We start from the raw sequence: 18,459 nt of genomic DNA on the forward strand, positions 1-18,459 counted from the left end.
TGTACCTTTGTTAGTGGAACGGTCATTAGATTGTTCTAACAGCATTGGCCCCAGTGGGAAGTCGCCATTGGATGGTCTTCCTATGAAATAAAATGGTTCTAAGCAATAATGGTCTGAGCATACTATTCACAATGGAAGAAGGCAAGGCAGCAAGTTCCGATATTCCTAACCATTTTGAACGTGATTTTCGTGAAGTATACCTTTGACAATTTTGAATACTACTTCTTTTGAAAATGGAGTTCCTTCAACCAACTGTTGACAGTTACATAGAGTCGGGGTCCTCCTGATCAGTTGGGTAGAAGTTTAAATGCTGTATTGACAAACATTACCGAGACATGTTAATGTTCATTAATGTATTCTTTCTTCTATGGCCTATACCAAGATGCTATTTAAAAATGGAATGTACAGAAATATTGCTGTGTTGTTAGTATGTATTTTGTATTAATAAACAATAACAATTGTTTCTTTCCTGTGTAATGCTGCAGTATCACAGCTCTACCCAATGTTTAATTGATTAGTATTGATCTCAGATCTGTTTGAACTTATTAAGAAGATATTCTGTCAAGACATCCTTTGACATAGATCAGAATGTTGTAGTTCATGAATTGTTTGTGTACCATGTAACAATTTCAAGTATATAATGGTTGTAAGTGACACTTCGGCACCACCAGAACTGTATTCAACTTCTGGGAACAAATACTGAACTGCCTGGTCGCCGCCTCACAAGAGGTGATTTTACTGGTGTCTTTATTTGACACCCATGAGGATGCCTACTTCTTGCCTAACTGACCCATACTAAAATAATGACAAGACAATGATCGATTTTCTCATGTTTTCTTGATGAACAACAGCTAGTGTTTCATAATTACATCAAATTCTTTTGAACTTCAGAACTGTATCTATGGTTACAAGTTGGCAAATGCCTTTGAAATGAAGGTTTTTCTGAGGTGTGCCATTTTTGGTAGTTGTATTATTTCACAATGTGGAAGTATACAGTTTGCAATACACTTTCTTGAATTTAAACTTTCATCAGAGTGGAATTACATCATCTGCCCCATCATGACGGGTTATTTCAATAGGGCCCGTAAGAAGGTCACGGCACTTCGCGAGACCTTACGTTGTTTAGTAGTTCCAGTGACGAACAACGTTTCATACCTTTTCGAATGGTCTCATGGTTGTCAGTTGACAGTTGGGAACCGATAATCTTTGCAGGAATAACAAATTTTCGATCTAAGCATCCCCAAATTAGCCAACGATTACGGCTGTCAACAGCTGTGACAGCCAAGCATGGTTGTACATTTGGGCCGGTCCAGTAAAGTCATATCTAGCGGTCGCGCAATTTGGAACCAGAACTGGTTCTTGAATAAACTTGTCACCGGAAATCTGGTACCGGAAGTAAGCTGAACATCAAATAATGATATAAAGAACAAAGTTATGTTGTTTCGATAGAAGTTACAGAGATACATGAAAACAAAGGAAATCGTTATACATTTTATACCATTGCTTCTACATTGACTCCTACACTAATTTATATATCATGAGTGAGTGAGTATGGTTTTACGCCGCTTTTGGAAATATTCCAGCAATATTACGGCGGGGGAACACGAAAATTGGGCTTTAAACTTCGTGCCCATGTAAGGAATCGAACCCAAGTATTCGGCGTGACGAGCGGAAACTTTATCCACTAGGCTACCCCACCGACCACACTAAATATGCCTGAGATGAAACAGTATATCCAGATGCTGCTTCAAGACAAACATCTGCGATCACTGACGGGAGGAGAAGACTCTGAAAACAACAATTCACAACACATATATTTTCGACGTGAATCATTATGTTTTTATATTTTGATAAAACGGGGCTCAAATACTTTTCATTAAAATCTACACAGAATTACATATGGTCGGTGCTTTTGTTGAGTTCAGGCAGGTTTCTTTATAATGACTAAGTGTTCTTGCTGAAGGGTCAGTCGCATCTGTCCAGCGCGGCATCCACATATACGGAACCCAGTCTGCCTTGGAGGGGTAGTACTTCTCAAACACCTGCCTGTAGTAGAACGCTTCCTTCGTCCTGGGGGTGTTGAAAGGGAAGAGGGATGCTGCTCGTTCCATCGCTTCATCACTGATCTGGAACAGAGGCATATCGGGGAATGGAGTGTTGGGTTGTCAGCATTGCCACAGCGCCTTGACAAACAGACAAGATTCATTCAAAGAAGTCAAAACAAGAGTGGACAGAACAATTTATGGTAATGGCACCTAGCATTCTATTTTTCAAAGGTCGAGACAAAAGGTTTCAATTCGAGCTAAATAAAACGGCATTTTACAGGCTCTCAACCTTTCTAAGCCATTGCTGCCAACAGTTTAAACTATTGTTCCACTGTGCTGGAGGTTGAAATTGCAAACAGATGGCGTTATTTGCATATATCCTGCCGCCAGGTACTTGTCACTCGTATATTCGTTTTGTTTGCCAAATAAACTCTATATTTATCAAATAAACTGACCCCATTACACCTCACCTGTTTATCACAGAAATCTTGAATAATTACAAAAAGGGATCTTTTGATTGATGAAACTCCATCGCTAAATCCTTCCTTGGGCCTCCACAAGATGTCCTTGGGCAGGAGGTTCATGTCATCAAAGGCTGACCGGAGGAGGTACTTCTCAACCCCCTTCCTGGGGACGCGGTCCTCAGCAGGGAGGGACAGGTAGTAGCTGGTGAACTGATGGTCAAGGAAGGGGACCCTGACCTCGAGACTGAATGAGAGCAAACGACGTGTAAGACTTGCATATATATATATGTGTTGCAGCATAAGTTAAGAGTCGCAGGAGCCCGACTTACACCTCCCAGGGCACTGTGAAGACACGATGCTAAACTACGTCACTGATGTCAAGTGAATAGAAATCCCACAATTTGTTGCACGACAATACACTTCACCCGGTGTCAGCTCATGCCTTGGTAATTAGGTACTGTATGTAAACGAGCTCCTTTCGTGTTCTAGATTTAGTAATTTGTATGTAAGGGAGGTAATTCTGCACACAGGGGAAGCAACTCTGAGGGAAGAAAGTAGTTCTGTATTCAGTCATTGTTAAAATATACCTAAACTAAAATTAATTCTTCATATATACAAATATCGATTATATACTGAGAGAAACAAATTAAGGAACACACAGTGAGTGAGTGAGTGCGGAGTATTGACACAGTAGCGCCTAATGCTGAATATCGCAATGTATTGAATGTATTTGTGACGGTCACCAATGGTCATGAATATTAACCGACCCGTGAAGATCCGGGGTAGAATAGGTCTTCAGCAACCCATGCTTGCCACAAAAGGCGACTATGCTTGTCGTAAGAGGCGACTAACGGGATCGGGTGGTCAGGCTCTCTGACTTGGTTGACACATATCATCGGTTCCCAATTGCGCAGATCAATGCTCATGCTGTTGATCACTGGACTGTCTGGTCCAGACTCGATTATTTACAGACCGTCGCCATATAGGTGGAATATTGCTGAGTGCGGCGTAAAACTAGACCCACTCACTCACTCCTGAATATTAATGTATAAACACATACCTATGATGGAAAGAGAACCCGACATTCTGCTTGAGAGATTGCGTCCTAATATGGAAAGGGTTTTGTCTCTTTTGTTCCTTGTTCTTCGGTACTTATGTCTAAATGTCTAACCTCTATTGCTACTCGTACTTAATACAATATTCTACGATCGACAATACCGTATTTCTAAGCATTTACTAAGACTGACTGACTGAGTTTTGGTTTTACGCCGCTTTTAGCAATATTCCTGCAACATCACGGCGGGGGACACCAGAAATGGGCTTCACACATTGTACCCATGTGGGGGTTCGAACCCGGGTCTTCGGCGTGACGAGCGAACGCTTTACCCAATGGGCTACCCCACCGCTCCCATTTACTAAGAAGTACATTTAAAAACAAAAAGAAACATTTCCTTTTACTGTGGTGCTGTCAACAAAGCCATTACTTAACATTGCTTAAGTCATGACAGACCATTCAGAATACTAGATTTAAAAGTGCCGGAGAGAATAAGTTTTGACGTCTACATTCAGTGCTAGATTAATGGAAGAATAACAGCAAACGTTGTTATGGAGGTGTAATATTCAAAACTTGAAAAAAGGTCAACGCAATTATTCAACATGACATTGAACTACAGATATTCAAATAGTCGTCTAGCTTCAAACAACCCTGATCAGACAGCATTACGTCCAATGGATTCTGTTTCGGCAGATAATTGAGTGAGTGAGTGTGTGAGTTCAGTTTTACGCAGCAATATTCCAGCAATACCACGGCAAGGGACACCAGGAAATGGGCTTCACACATTATACCCACGTGGGGAATCGAACCCGGCTCTTCGGCGTGGCCCAATTTGACATTGTATTGTCCAAAATAGTTGTTTACTTTTAAAGATATGTGTTAGCTAGTTTTAACTCATTTTGTGATAATCTAGTAATTTTACTGTCCTTCGTTGACAGGGTTTTATAAATTATGTGTATTTATCATGAATATTGAATTTGTTTTAGTCACGATATGGCTGAAATATTGCCGATGTGACTAAATCATAACTTACTCACTCTTTGGCGTGAAGAGCGAACGCTTTAACCACTAGGCTACCCCGCCGCCCCCGGAGATTCGTGTGTTGCGTTGAAGTTCACTGATATTGCAAACGTGTTGCAAATTCACAGAGCTTCCGTTATCAAGTCAATGGGGGAAAAAGTCCTATCTTGTCTGATCTAAATGACTTCAATCATTTGAGTAAATTGTCTATACACTTTTGAATAAGTAATGAAACATTATATGTTATTCATTATAATAGATATAATTATTGTTATCATTGATCATATATATATATATATATATATATATATATATATATACAACACACACATACATATATATATATATATATATATATATATATAGCTGATACATTGAGATCAATGATCAGCTCACCCCCAGGCCGCTGTAACCCTGTCTGCTCTCAATATGTCATATATATACAGATTGTCAAGCAGTACTCCGACTCTCCTCTCCTTTATGGAAGTAGATGTACCCCTGGGCCAGCTCGTCAGATCCCTCACGGGTCAAGGCCAATGTTGTGTAAACATGGTAAATCGATACCAAAATGTAAATCAAAATAGGTTGAAATGACTATCAGCACAACATGATTACTTCTATTATAATTATAACACTCAGAACTAATTGGTTAAATAGAGGATTCAAATCATAATGAGAGAGAGAGAGAGAGAGAGAGAGAGAGAGAGAGAGAGAGAGAGAGAGAGAGAGAGAGAGAGAGAGAGAGAGAGAGAGAGAGAGAGAGAGAGAGAGAGAGAGAGAGAGAGAGAGAGAGAGAGAGAGAGAGAGAGAGCTCATACATATAGATCAATGATCAGCTCACCCCCAGGCAGCTGTAACCCTGTCTGCTCTCAATATGTCATATATGTACAGATTGTCAAGCAGTCTCCGGCTCTCCTCATCCCCAGCTTCCGGTGATGTGGCTTTATGGAAGTAGATGTACCCCTGGGCCAGCTCGTCAGACCCCTCACCGGACAGGATGACCACTGTGTCCGTATGAGTTTTGATGTACTTGTTGACCAGGAACATACCTGGGAACACATCTCTTTGATTATAAATCATTTGTTCACCAATTTGACACCTCTTTCAATCAATAAAACGAAAAAACTATTTCCATGAAAAAATCATTCCAAACCGTAAAATACATAAAGTGAATATTAGACTTGTGTACCTGCGGCAAAGACAAAATACAAATATACTGTTTCTTTTCAAAACGTCATCATTGTGTGACTGTAAAACACGGCAATGTTAACTTTCCCCTTTGTTTTAGAAGCGTCTGGAGAAATATTCGCCAAAACGTCACCAAGAATACATGCGAAGTAAATTGAACGTGCAAGTAAGAGGAAAAGCATGCGGTATCGATCACTATAAAAAAAAAATTCGTTTTTGCCTGGCAAAGAGGAAATCATCATGCCACGACTGAGTGCCGCCAATCGAAACATCGCCATTGGCCGCCTTGAAGCTGGGGAGTCGCAGTCTGCAGTTGCAGACATTTCAACGTTCATCAGAGCACCATACCTCGCCTTTGGGATCGTGTCCAACAGACCAGTTCCGTCTGGGATCTCCCGAGAAGCGGCCGTCCAAGAGTTACCACCCAAGCCCTGGACAGCTACATCCGGGCTGCTCACTTGCGTCATCGTCTTGCCACAGCCGCGAAGACTGCACAACGCATCCCTGGTTTGAGAAGAATTTCCGACCAACTGTCAGAAATCGATTGCTTGAAGTTGGGATTCGACCAAGAAGGTCAGTTCTCTCCCCTGTTTTGAGAGGCTCCCATCGGCACAAACGTTTTGCCCCTTATTGCATTTGACAAGTCGACAGATTCGGTGGAGGAGGTGTCATGGTGTGGGGTGGTATATACAGCACACAAACATCTGCTTTAGTGGTGTTTCAGGGGAATTTGACAGCAAATGGCTACATCAACAAAGTCCTTGCATGTGACCTGCTTCCGATTATGGACAACGCATGACAACGCTACTTCACATGCAGCACGCGTCACGGGTCCGCTACCTTGCTAATTCTAATGTTAATGTCTTGCCATAGCCTTCCCGATCACACATCTAAACCCGATAGAACACCTATGGGATGAACTCGATCGACGTATACGTCAACGTCAAGACACGACTCAGACACTTCCACAACTGGCCATCGCATTGCATGAAGAGTCGGTAAGAATTCCGCAAGAGCGACTTCGTTGACTTGTCTAGTCTGTCGAAGAAGATGTTGAGTAGTAATTGCTGCCAATGGTGGCCATACAAAGTACTGACATTAACGCCATCTTGTGGACTCAAGTAAACAGAAACACAACAATAAAGTCTGCTGTTGTTTTGGCGAACTCTATAGATGGGTGAATTTTCATCTTTTTACCATTGAAATTACATGAAATAATTGCTCTTAAACTAACGCAATTAATTCTTCTAAAAATGGCTTATGCGTTTCTTGTTTTGAAGAGTGTATGATGATACTGTCATTACCGACTGAGGCCCGGATGTTCATGATATCATATGACTCAAGATGCCGGATTATGTTCTCCAGGACGTTCAGGACGTCCTCCTCTGTGAATATAACCTCATGATGTTCGGTACCCAAGAATTGCGCTACCTGCCAACCAAAAGTGAACTGTCAACATTACCCTTAGATCTACAGTGATGTGTAACAAATATCAGATTGTAAACTATGAAATTTCATTAAAATTGATTTTAGAAACTGTTCCCTGTTGACGAAAATAGAACAGGATCTCGAATATATAAATTATCTGTTTTTCATAGTTATCCCCCTTACTAGCTGCTGTGATATCTATACACACATCCATGCTAATAGAGAAGGTCTGTATGGGGTAATGTAATGATGCAAGACTCACCTTTCTAGCTGCCAGGATATCTGTACTACCCTCCATGCCAAGAGAGAAGGGTCTGTATGGGGTAATGTAATGATGCAAGACTCACCTTTCTAGCTGCCAGGATATCTGTACTACCCTCCATGCCAAGAGAGAAGGGTCTGTATGGGGTAATGTAATGATGCAAGACTCACCTTTCTAGCTGCCAGGATATCTGTACTACCCTCCATGCCAAGAGAGAAGGGTCTGTATGGGGTAATGTAATGATGCAAGACTCGCCTTTCTAGCTGCCAGGATATCTGTACTACCCTCCATGCCGGTAGAGAAGGGTCTGTGTGGGGTAATGTAATGATGCAAGACTCACCTTTCTAGCTGCCAGGATATCTGTACTCCCCTCCATGCCAATAAAGAAGGGTCTGTGTGGGGTAATCTAATGATGCAAGACTCACCTTTCTAGCTGCCAGGATATCTGTACTACCCTCCATGCCGGTAGAGAAGGTCTGTATTGGGTAATGTAATGATGCAAGACTCACCTTTCTAGCTGCCAGGATATCTGTACTCCCCTCCATGCCAATAGAGAAGGGTCTGTATGGGGTAATGTAATGATGCAAGACTCACCTTTCTAGCTGCCAGGATATCTGTACTACCCTCCATGCCAAGAGAGAAGGGTCTGTGTGGGGTAATGTAATGATGCAAGACTCACTTTCCTAGCTGCCAGGATATCTATACACACATCCATGCTAATAGAGAAGGTCTGTATGGGGTAATGTAACGCACCAGTACTCACCTTCCTAGCTGCCAGGATATCTGTACTCCCCTCCATGCCAAGAGAGAAGGGTCTGTATGGGGTAATGTAATGATGCAAGACTCACCTTTCTAGCTGCCAGGATATCTGTACTACCCTCCATGCCAAGAGAGAAGGGTCTGTGTGGGGTAATGTAATGATGCAAGACTCACCTTTCTAGCTGCCAGGATATCTGTACTCCCCTCCATGCCGGTAGAGAAGGTCTGTATCGGGTAATGTAATGATGCAAGACTCACCTTTCTAGCTGCCAGGATATCTGTACTACCCTCCATGCCGGTAGAGAAGGTCTGTGTGGGGTAATGTAATGATGCAAGACTCACCTTTCTAGCTGCCAGGATATCTGTACTCCCCTCCATGCCGGTAGAGAAGGTCTGTATCGGGTAATGTAATGATGCAAGACTCACCTTTCTAGCTGCCAGGATATCTGTACTCCCCTCCATGCCGGTAGAGAAGGTCTGTATCGGGTATGGCAGCCTTAGTTCCTTGGCATTCTTCACTAACAATGCAGCCACTAGACTTGAGTCGAGACCACCTGGAAAGTAAAGGACACATTTCATAGCGGTGAATCTTATGCATACACATATAAATAAGTCAATACTACAAGTAATTACTGTTGAACTTGGAAAGGTTTAAGGAGGGTCAAAAATAGCTAATCTATATATCCATGTTGTAATAGTCATCAGTGGGTGGAAGCAGTGAGTGGAAGAAGTCACTGGAGGTATGGATAGATTTAGTAGATGAAATCAGCATGTTCTAATAATGCACGGATTGTGTTATGCATATGGTAACCTGTGAAGACATTACTGTGTAAATACAGATATAATGGACAAGAAAAAATTGTCTCAAACAAGGCTGTACCTGACAACAGACAACCAACCCTTCTGTCGGCCATTAATCGCTTCTGGACCGCCGTTTCTAACAGCACCCGGATGTTCTCCGCTACATCACTTCCTGTAAAACGTGAAGATAAACAGCATCATTGATTAGATTATAAACAGTGTTTAAATCATCGTTTAAACGTAGGCGATAATAGTGTGTGAACCACTCTATCGGGAAAGAAAATATGCATTTGCGTGTTCTTGTTTCATAAAACAAAGCAGTATGCATTTCCAAATACTGGTTTTACATAATCAACGATGCAACATTTCTTCGTCATAGCTTAATGAAAAGTAAACCACTGTTTACAGTTTTGAAATTTTGTAAAATAACGCATGCAGTTTACTGATTTTTATAATTTTGTAATATTTTCTTTCATGGTCCTATTTTACATAATCGAAGCAATGACAATACATCACTCTTACATATTATTTATTATTACTTTATGGTGTAAGTTGGTTGGTTGGTTTGTTGTTTAACGCCACACTAAGCAATATTCCAGCTATATGGCGGCTTTTTGTACATTATCGAGTCTGGTCCTTACAATCAAGTGATTAACTGCATGAGCATCGATCTGCGCAATTGGGATACGATGGCAGGTGGTGTAAGTTAGAAATGAGTGACAATGATTATTTATTTCTGTAGTTTTGACGGAATAACATAAGAACATTTTGCATCGAAACGATTTTGTAATTTGTTAAATATGTTTTTGATGGCCAAAATTTACATAATTAAACCGTCCTATCTTTTTCTACTGTAATTAATATTGTGCTATAAGTTGGAACTTAATAACAACTTCTTTTCAAAATGGTGCGTGAATAGTTTTGTAGACTACATAGAGGCTGCACTTACTATCGTCTAATACAACCTAATACTATCGTCTAATACCTACCAAGTGAGTCGGGAGGGACGGGTGTTTTGTACAGGGGCGTGTCGCCAATAGAGTGGAACTGTTTCATCTCCCGGAACGTGGCTCGTCCGTTGTTGTCGAGGTCGTACTGTTCCACTGTACCGGGGGCGACGTGGACGATGTCAGCTGCCTCGTCAGTGAGGTTATGCCTTAGACCAAATAAACCTTTGCAGGGTAAAGAACTCATTATTGTGAAACTCATGCCTGATACTGATTATTTGATACAGAGATGTGGACATATGTAGAAAACAATTATTGGGATATTTCATGCTATTTTCACATGCCATCTTTGGAATATCACAGAATAATACAGACATCAGTTCTGAAGTTGGGTAGGATACCTTTTTACAAAAAGAATCTATACTGTGTGTATCTTTTCCAAATTCCTTTCCCCCATGGAACTCTGAAGTTTCACTATCTTTCACTATCAAACAAATGATTAAGTTACCTTTGTTAAAACACATATATGGTACGGACCTTTAGCCTCTGAGCACACAGCCAGGAAGCCACTGTCTGTGACAAGCTTGAAGCAGGGGCGGACTCCAAACGTGTCTCGACCAATGAAAACTTTCCTGTTGGCTGTGTCGAGAAGACAGAAGGCGAACACCCCATCCAGGTGGGCGGGGAAATAAATACCATATTTGGCATACAGGTGAATGACTGGTTCTATGTCGCAGTTGGTGCTCAGATGGAATCCATGTTCTTTGGCTACCTATGAATAGATATTGAATCAGAAACAATAGGTTATGTAGGAGTGAAAGGCTGCGATATGTTGGAGACTTCATACAAGGGGGATTCTCCCCATACAGCCATGTTGCATGTTTCTGTTTCTGATTGGATATCATTAACGATCAAAGTCACTTGGAAAGAAATTAGCATCGAAAACACCTCTGTAGAAATAAACGTGTGTATAGGGCCCGTAAGTCTCGCGAGGCGCTACTTCCGGTACCAGATTTTTAATGACAAGCGTATATTCAAAACCGGTTCTCGTTCCAAATTGCGCGATCGAAATATATGACTAGACAGGACCAAGTGATCAACCATGCTTGGCAGTCACAGCTGTGGACAGTCATAATAGTTGGCTAATTTGGGGATGGTTAGATCGGAAATCTGTTATTCCTGCAAGGATTATCTGCTTCTTACTGGCAACAGACAACCATGAGACCATTCGAAAAGGTATGAAACGTTGTTTGTCACGGGGCGGTGGGGTAGCCTAGCGGTTAAAGCGTTGGCTCGTCACGCCGAAGACCCGGGTTCGAATCCCCACATGGGCACAATGTGTGAAGCCCATTTCTGGTGTCCCCCGCCGTGATGTTGCTGGAATATTGCTAAAAGCGGCGTAAAACCAAACTCAGTCAGTCAGTCAGTTGTTTGTCACCGGAAGTACTAAACAACGTAAGGTCTCGCGAAGTGCCGTGACCTACTTACGAGCCCTACCGAAGATTGGAATTTGATGACATGTAACACTAAACACGATTTCAAAGGGTGGATCTCGTTGGCATTACCTTACAGGATCACCTTCGTAGGTAACATGCGGGAATAATATGAAACACGGCTAAAATGTAGGTCTTATTAAACTTCAAAGCTTTTTGTCATCAATTATGATTATTAACTAATTAAAGGTAACTTTATATTTGTAACAATATATGCTTTCAATTTGAAATACTTCGACAGCTGGTGACTGAGATTGAAGTCAAAGACACTGGACCAGAAGAGCCAATCATGTTGTTCTTCCTTGTGGTAAACACAGACACGGGTTATCGTGTATACACAGGGGCGGATGCGATTTTTGAGTAAGGGGTTGGGGTGGGCGGTGGGGGTGCACACTATTGAGAAAGGGGGATGCACACTTCAGTTGATAATATCTTCACCCTTCAAGCATTATGTTCAAAATATCTTTGCAAAAAAGGGGGTCGTTTCTACTGCGCTTTTATTGATTTAAAAAACCTTTGATCTGGTAGATAGGGACAAACTGCTTTACTCGCTTTTAATACATGGATGTCATGGTAAAATATATAACGTACTGGCTAATATGTATACGTCAGTCAAAGCATGTGTGAAGGTTGACAACGGGAAAACTGACTCCTTCCTGACAAGTTCTGGAGTGCGCCAAGGATGTATGCTAAGTTCTCTTTTATTTACTGTTTTCATCAATGAATTAGCCACTGAAATCTACCAGACCTGCAAACACGGAGTCTTTGTTTCTCGGGACATCGAGGATATTAAGATGCTGTTATTTGCTGATGACGTCAACATGTTCTCTTACACGGTTATAGGTTCGCAACAACAACTAGACGTATTATACCAGTACTGCAAATCTTGGGGACTCTGTGTCAATATGGTTAAAACAAGAATAATCGTTTTTCATAATGGTGGAATTATACGCAAGTAGGAGGAGTGGTTCTATGCGGGTGAACAATTGAAGTGTACAACATACTACAAGTATCTTGGTCTACTATTCTCATCTAGGCTAAAATGGTCAGCTGCGTGTAGCAATCTCGCATCACAGGCATCGAAGGCATTAAGGCCAGTATACCAGCTATTTAAACGTAACCAAGCAATGACGTTCTCTACAGCAATGACTATCTTCGACTGCAAGATTTTATCAATCCTTCTTTATGGCTCCGAGATAGGGGAACAGTATACAATGAAACAATTGAAAAGGTCCATACCTCTTTCCTTAGACGATTTATATCTGTTGGGAAATTGGCATCAAACAAAGCAATATTGGGTGAAACAGGTCGCTGCAGTGTGTTTGTGTATACCAGAATGAGAGTAATCAAATACTGGTTGAAACTACTACGAATGGACTCCTCTAGATATCCAAGGCAGAGCTATCTTCTTCTCAAATCTTTAGACGATAATGGAAGACATAACTGGGTGTCAGAGGTTAGATCTCTGCTCTTTTCAACAGGTTTCTCATGGACTTGGTTATCACAACAAGTTGATGACGAGAAGTTATTTATCAGCACTTTCAAACAAAGGTTACAGGATATCTTTATCCAGGATTGGCATTTGTCTATTTCTACCTCAAGTTATCTGTCATTATACTCTGGATTTAAAACTGATTTTAACACAGAAACATATATTACTTGTCTCCAAGACAAGTCTTTGGTACGTGCATTCTGTAAATTCAGAATAGCATTGAACAATCTGAAGGTAAATGCATACGGGAAGGAGAAACAACAGTACGACTATAGTACAATCTGCTGTGAACATTGCATGGATCTCGACATCGAAGATGAAGTTCACATACTATTTTACTGTCCAAAATATTCTGCACTTCAATGAAATATTTACCTTGGTTAACTTCTGTTGTGCCAAACAAATGTAACTTCATCAAACTTATTTCTTCACAAAATCCTCAAACAATCAAATTACTATCATTATATTAGAAGCATGTATTTAATGCTCGCCGTTCTTAATTATAAGTTTTGTTTATTATATCACATCCACGTGACAAAATAATATGTTCTGCTGTAATTGTACCTTAGGTCATAAGGCCTGTAGTATTGAATAAACTAGTCTGAGTCTGAGTCTGATGCACACTTCATTTTCATGAGAGATTCAATGGTTCTTTAATAAACTTTCAGGACAAGGGGTGGGGGTGGGGTGCGCACCCCACCCCCTCTGGGACCGCCTATGATACAATAGTGCATGTGCAATATATTTCCCAAACCGGAAGTGATACTATTAAACTGGAAGTGTTGACAGTATTATCATGGTGGCTACATGCATTGAAGTAAAGTTTTTTTCTATACTCGGCCATTCTTATAAAACGACTCGAATATTTGACATTTGTGTAATGTATTGTTCAGATACAAATAATCACTGCTGAAAGCGACCAGAAGCATACCATATGTTCAACTTCCTCCATGTCTCATGTTATTACATGGAGCCAGACAGTAGCGGATCCTCCTGAGCACACATGCATTTTATGCAAACAAGATAACTTTACCTTTTCAACAGTAGCTCCAGCGCTACGTAAACTCGACTTTACCCGTTGAGCTTCTTGAACAATGATCAAGCCCAGTTTGAACAACCATCAACAGATTGGGACGCTGAAGATATCAGGAATTCATGAGATTCTACAAACATGTCCAAAAATCTCTGACAGGGACAAGACAAAGAGCAGTGCTGTGGACTAGCAGACAGGAAAATGAGTGAGTGAGTTAATATTTAGCGTCACAATAAATTTATAACAGAAAAACTTGTCATCGAAGGACAGCAAAAATGCTAGACTATCACAGCTCTTAAATTAAAACTAATACGCTATCATAAAAATAAATCACTAGAGAGCAGTACAATATACAAAACGGGTCATAGATCACCAGCAACTGAAGGTTGATCACCATACTACGGACCATGGGGACTTATTGCACTTTTGCTACCAACTGCATTTACATCATCCCTTCAGCCGCGGGCGATTGTAGTCAAATTTAGCCATAATTAAAGACAGGACAGAGAACTACAGTAAACATTCACGTGGAAGGACGGTTGAAGAAATATAAATAATTTAATACTAACTCTGTAACAAAACTTGAGAATTACATCGGACCAATGAAGAAAACTCAAGCAATGGAATCAACTGGAGATCGACTTCCACATCCTAAGTTTAGGAAAGAAGGTCAGAAACTGACACTCGTCAAAGCAACAGATATCGACTACGAGTCAAAAAGGAAGGGCTGCAGCCAGTCACAGAAGGTATTAGAGAACCAGACGTTCTCATTGAAAACCAACTTGAGGCATGTCAATACCAGATCTATAAACATTGTAATATAAAGCTGAATGCTTCCTTATTGACTCTCCAACTTCTAGAATGGCGATCAAACAAGTAGTAATAAGTCTACGTGTCGACGTGGCAGCCAGCACACTCTTTACTTGATAACTGCGTAAGAATCTAAACGTCACTACTGGCCAAACAACAAAAGGTTGATATCCATAATGTTGTGTGCTTCGTTATTGGGGTACATTGTGTCTGTTTGACTTCCATAACAAACTGTATCTCCGCCATGTCAACTATTTTCAAGATGCAAAGATGTCGCTCACCGATTTCTTTTGCCACGATCAACACTATGAAAGCAGTCTTTAAATATCATGGCTTAACTCAGCTGTTGTGATCCCATTGGGGCGATGGGGTAGCCTAGTGGTTAAAGCGTTCGCTCGTCACGCCGAAGACCCGGGCTCGATTCCCCACATGGCTACAATGTGTGAAGCCCATTTCTGGTGTTCCCCGTCGTGATATTGTTAGAATATCGCTAAAAGGAGCGTAAATCTAAACTCACTCACTGTGATCCAATAATGGATCACAGTTTGATTCAAGAGATGTCAGATACTTCTGCGCAACTCAAGGCATCCAGCCTAAACATCCAGTTCTCATTTCACATGACTCAAAAGGAGAAAGGCCGATGGCGTCAACCAAACTATAAAGAATAATCTGGAAAACGGCACAAGACAAAGACTTAAGCTCTGCTAAACTTCAGGATTACACAACTGCAAGATAACTGTCTCTGGTGGGACTGCTCTTGAGTTGCTTTTATCCCGGTAAAGGGGCCACCGACCCATTAGACAGGTACAGGGTATGGTAAGTACAAATGTAACATGAGCGCTGTATATTATACAGTTCCAGTTTAGAGCAAGATTGAATATTTTCATGCCAGATTTCATTCTCAATGTCTACAAATCTTTGCCTAAACAGATTTGTAAGAATACATCAGCCCATCCAAGAAAACAACAATGATTTAACTTTGAGTGCCCAGCAAGCACTACCGTTCTCTGCCCCTTTTTATTGGAAAGTATAAGATTTCTTCAATACCAAGTTGTTTTCTTGAGTTAATAATCTAAGCCAAAATTTTACTAAGACCAACAACAGACACGTCTATTAAGATGATATCATCGGCAAAGAGCAAGATAAACAATTCTAAAGCATGTAATGTAACGTCACAATGCATTGTGACGTCACGGGCAGAGTTAACAGTGACTGTTCTTTAGTTCTACCTGATGATGGGGACAGAACAAGCCATGAAACGTTGTACCAAACAGTAAAAAGAAGATGAAACCCAGAAAAGTCTCTATGTTCATCAAATAGCATCATCTATAAAATGCCAATCACCTTTCCATAGTTTAAAAAATAAACATTTTATACACAGTCAAAGACTCCCTTTAAATCGATAAAAGCACAGTATAGCCGACCTCTCTTATAGGAAAGATATTCATTGATCAATGTGTCAACAGCAAAAATGTTATCCGTAGTCTGGAAGCCCTTCCTAAAGCCAAATTGTTCACCAACTATACAACTTTCTTGAGTGGTGCGACTATATAGATTCCCATATGCATGCTTACAGTCTATGAACTTCTTGTTCCAAAAAGCCTATCACCAGCAAGGTGTCAAGGGGCATTTTACCATTGCGAAAAATGAACAATATTAAAGTTCTCCTATGACAATAACAACTGTGCACAAGAACTGGCTCTCTGACACAGAAAACAAACACTACACAAGTCATCAGCCCAACTCATGGTAACACCACCTACAGAACGGCTTCAAAACTAGCATCAGCCAACCATCTGACTTGCTAGTGGCATCTTAATGCCCCCCACCGTTGTGTGTGATCGGGAATTGAACTTGCATGGTTAAAGATCTTGGCTATGGTCTGATTTCCCGGCGTACGGGACAGAAGATGGACTCCTTCTGGCTTTTTACTGAAGGTATCCAGTTGGCCCCATCACTAATCATAGTGAAGGACTAGTATACAGGAGTGAACATATGTGTAGGCATATATATATATATATATATAGATGTCACGAGGAGTCGCGGCAGCATTTGTGTCTGAAGAAATAAAAGTGACAAGATAACGTACCGTTTTATAGTTGTAGATCTCCCCGTTGTTTATCAGCCATAGGTGAGGATGAGTGTGTAGTCTCATTGGCTGCATCCCTCTGACGTCATCAAGGATGGCCAATCGGTGGAATCCAAGACAGCAGTTCTGGAAATGGTTGATCTTTTCTATCCTGAAGCAGTCCGGTCCCCGGTGAGCGACCTTGTGGAACACCTTACACTGCACGGAGACATCTACATCACTACCGAACACAGCCCAGATTCCACACATTGTGATACAACACAATTCCAATGCAAGTCCTTAAGGGAAAAAGATGAATACTACATCCAATTCTCTTTCCTAATACCAATAAATATTGATATGAAAAAAATAGATCATTATAAATGGATGAATATTCATAGTACATCTTCGGGTTTAACGGCATATGTGCTGTCGCCAAATTCCAGATATGCTATGCATTGACACATAATTTCCTATATACTATTTTGAGAGAGCCATTGGGTGCTTTAGGGCCTAAAATGTGAAAAGCTAGAGCAAAAGAGATGGTTTGAAAGACGATTCTGTTCAAGAGTTGAACATTTAGGTAAGAGGAATGCTCATGAAATGAGGGGCGGTGGGGTAGCCTAGTGGTTATAGCGTTCGCTCGACACGCCGAAGACCCGGGTTCGATTCCCCATATGGGTACAATGCGTGAAGCCCGTTTCTGGTGTCCCCGCCATGATATTGCTGGAATATTGCTAAAACTAAACTCACTCACTCATGAAATCAAGAGGTGTGCTACAACTGCAGTTTGCCTTATAACATCTGTTACACGTTACTGCATCGAAGGTACGCAAGAACGTTGTTCTTTCTTAATGAGAAGTAACAGTGTCCCTTATTGCATATTTATAACAGATAATCTCTTTACAAGCCAGGTAATGTATCACATTCCAGGAAAAGTGTTACAGGGTACAACCAAATCCTACATCAACGATTAATCATTATTGTTTTAAAGATTTTTAATGTCTAAACATTATTCTCATGAAAAGGTACAGGACCTCGGTTTAATTTCGAGCGCCCTTTCCAATGTGTTTATGAGTGTGTATGTTTACAATTTATAATTATTATAGTTAATGACAAACTGGAAAACAAAGGAAATGATGTACTTTACCAGGGTTGAATATACATATTTGGTGAAAACAAAAACTGTTTTTGTTTTTCTTGGTTTATAAAGACTAGCCAGTATTGTTTCAATTTATTGGTATTCATATTAATATATTGGCATAAACATTAATCAGACACCACCCACATATTTATATGATATATATTATATTTGTTTATATTATACTAAACACTAGATGTGGTATATGCTTTGGAAACCAAACACCGAAGATTGAAATGGTAAGTGAACATATTTTACTCTGAACGAAACTGTAATTAAAATTAAGTAATAATTTACTTGCAATCCGAAAGTATACAAACGTGGATAGCAGCAATGCCAGAAATGAGTTAAAGTTCTCAAATAATGATTGTTGTGATTGTATAAACCACCAGGCAACCAGTATCTTGTGTTGTCATCCCACGCACGGATAACATCTGCCACTCTAAGCCTAATT

At 40.6% G+C, this 18,459-nt stretch overlaps 1 protein-coding gene across 1 annotated transcript; it reads right to left on the reverse strand.

Annotated features, from left to right (window-relative positions):
* Positions 1-1,729: 1,729 nt before the first annotated feature.
* On the reverse strand, positions 1,730-17,134 carry LOC124267775 (asparagine synthetase [glutamine-hydrolyzing]-like). Its single transcript, XM_046702760.1, has 9 exons — positions 16,886-17,134; positions 10,506-10,740; positions 10,011-10,193; positions 9,101-9,193; positions 8,647-8,774; positions 7,076-7,202; positions 5,425-5,632; positions 2,516-2,753; positions 1,730-2,126 (listed from the first exon to the last, which is right to left on the reverse strand). Exons 1-9 carry the CDS (start codon positions 17,132-17,134, stop codon positions 1,884-1,886), a joined length of 1,704 nt encoding a protein of 567 aa, XP_046558716.1. The 3' UTR covers positions 1,730-1,883.
* Between the last annotated feature and the right edge of the window lie 1,325 nt (positions 17,135-18,459).

The sequence above is a fragment of the Haliotis rubra genome, unplaced genomic scaffold (genome assembly GCF_003918875.1).
Source record: "Haliotis rubra isolate DU_JTF1 unplaced genomic scaffold, ASM391887v1 Scf1337, whole genome shotgun sequence".
NCBI classification, from domain to species: domain Eukaryota; kingdom Metazoa; phylum Mollusca; class Gastropoda; order Lepetellida; family Haliotidae; genus Haliotis; species Haliotis rubra.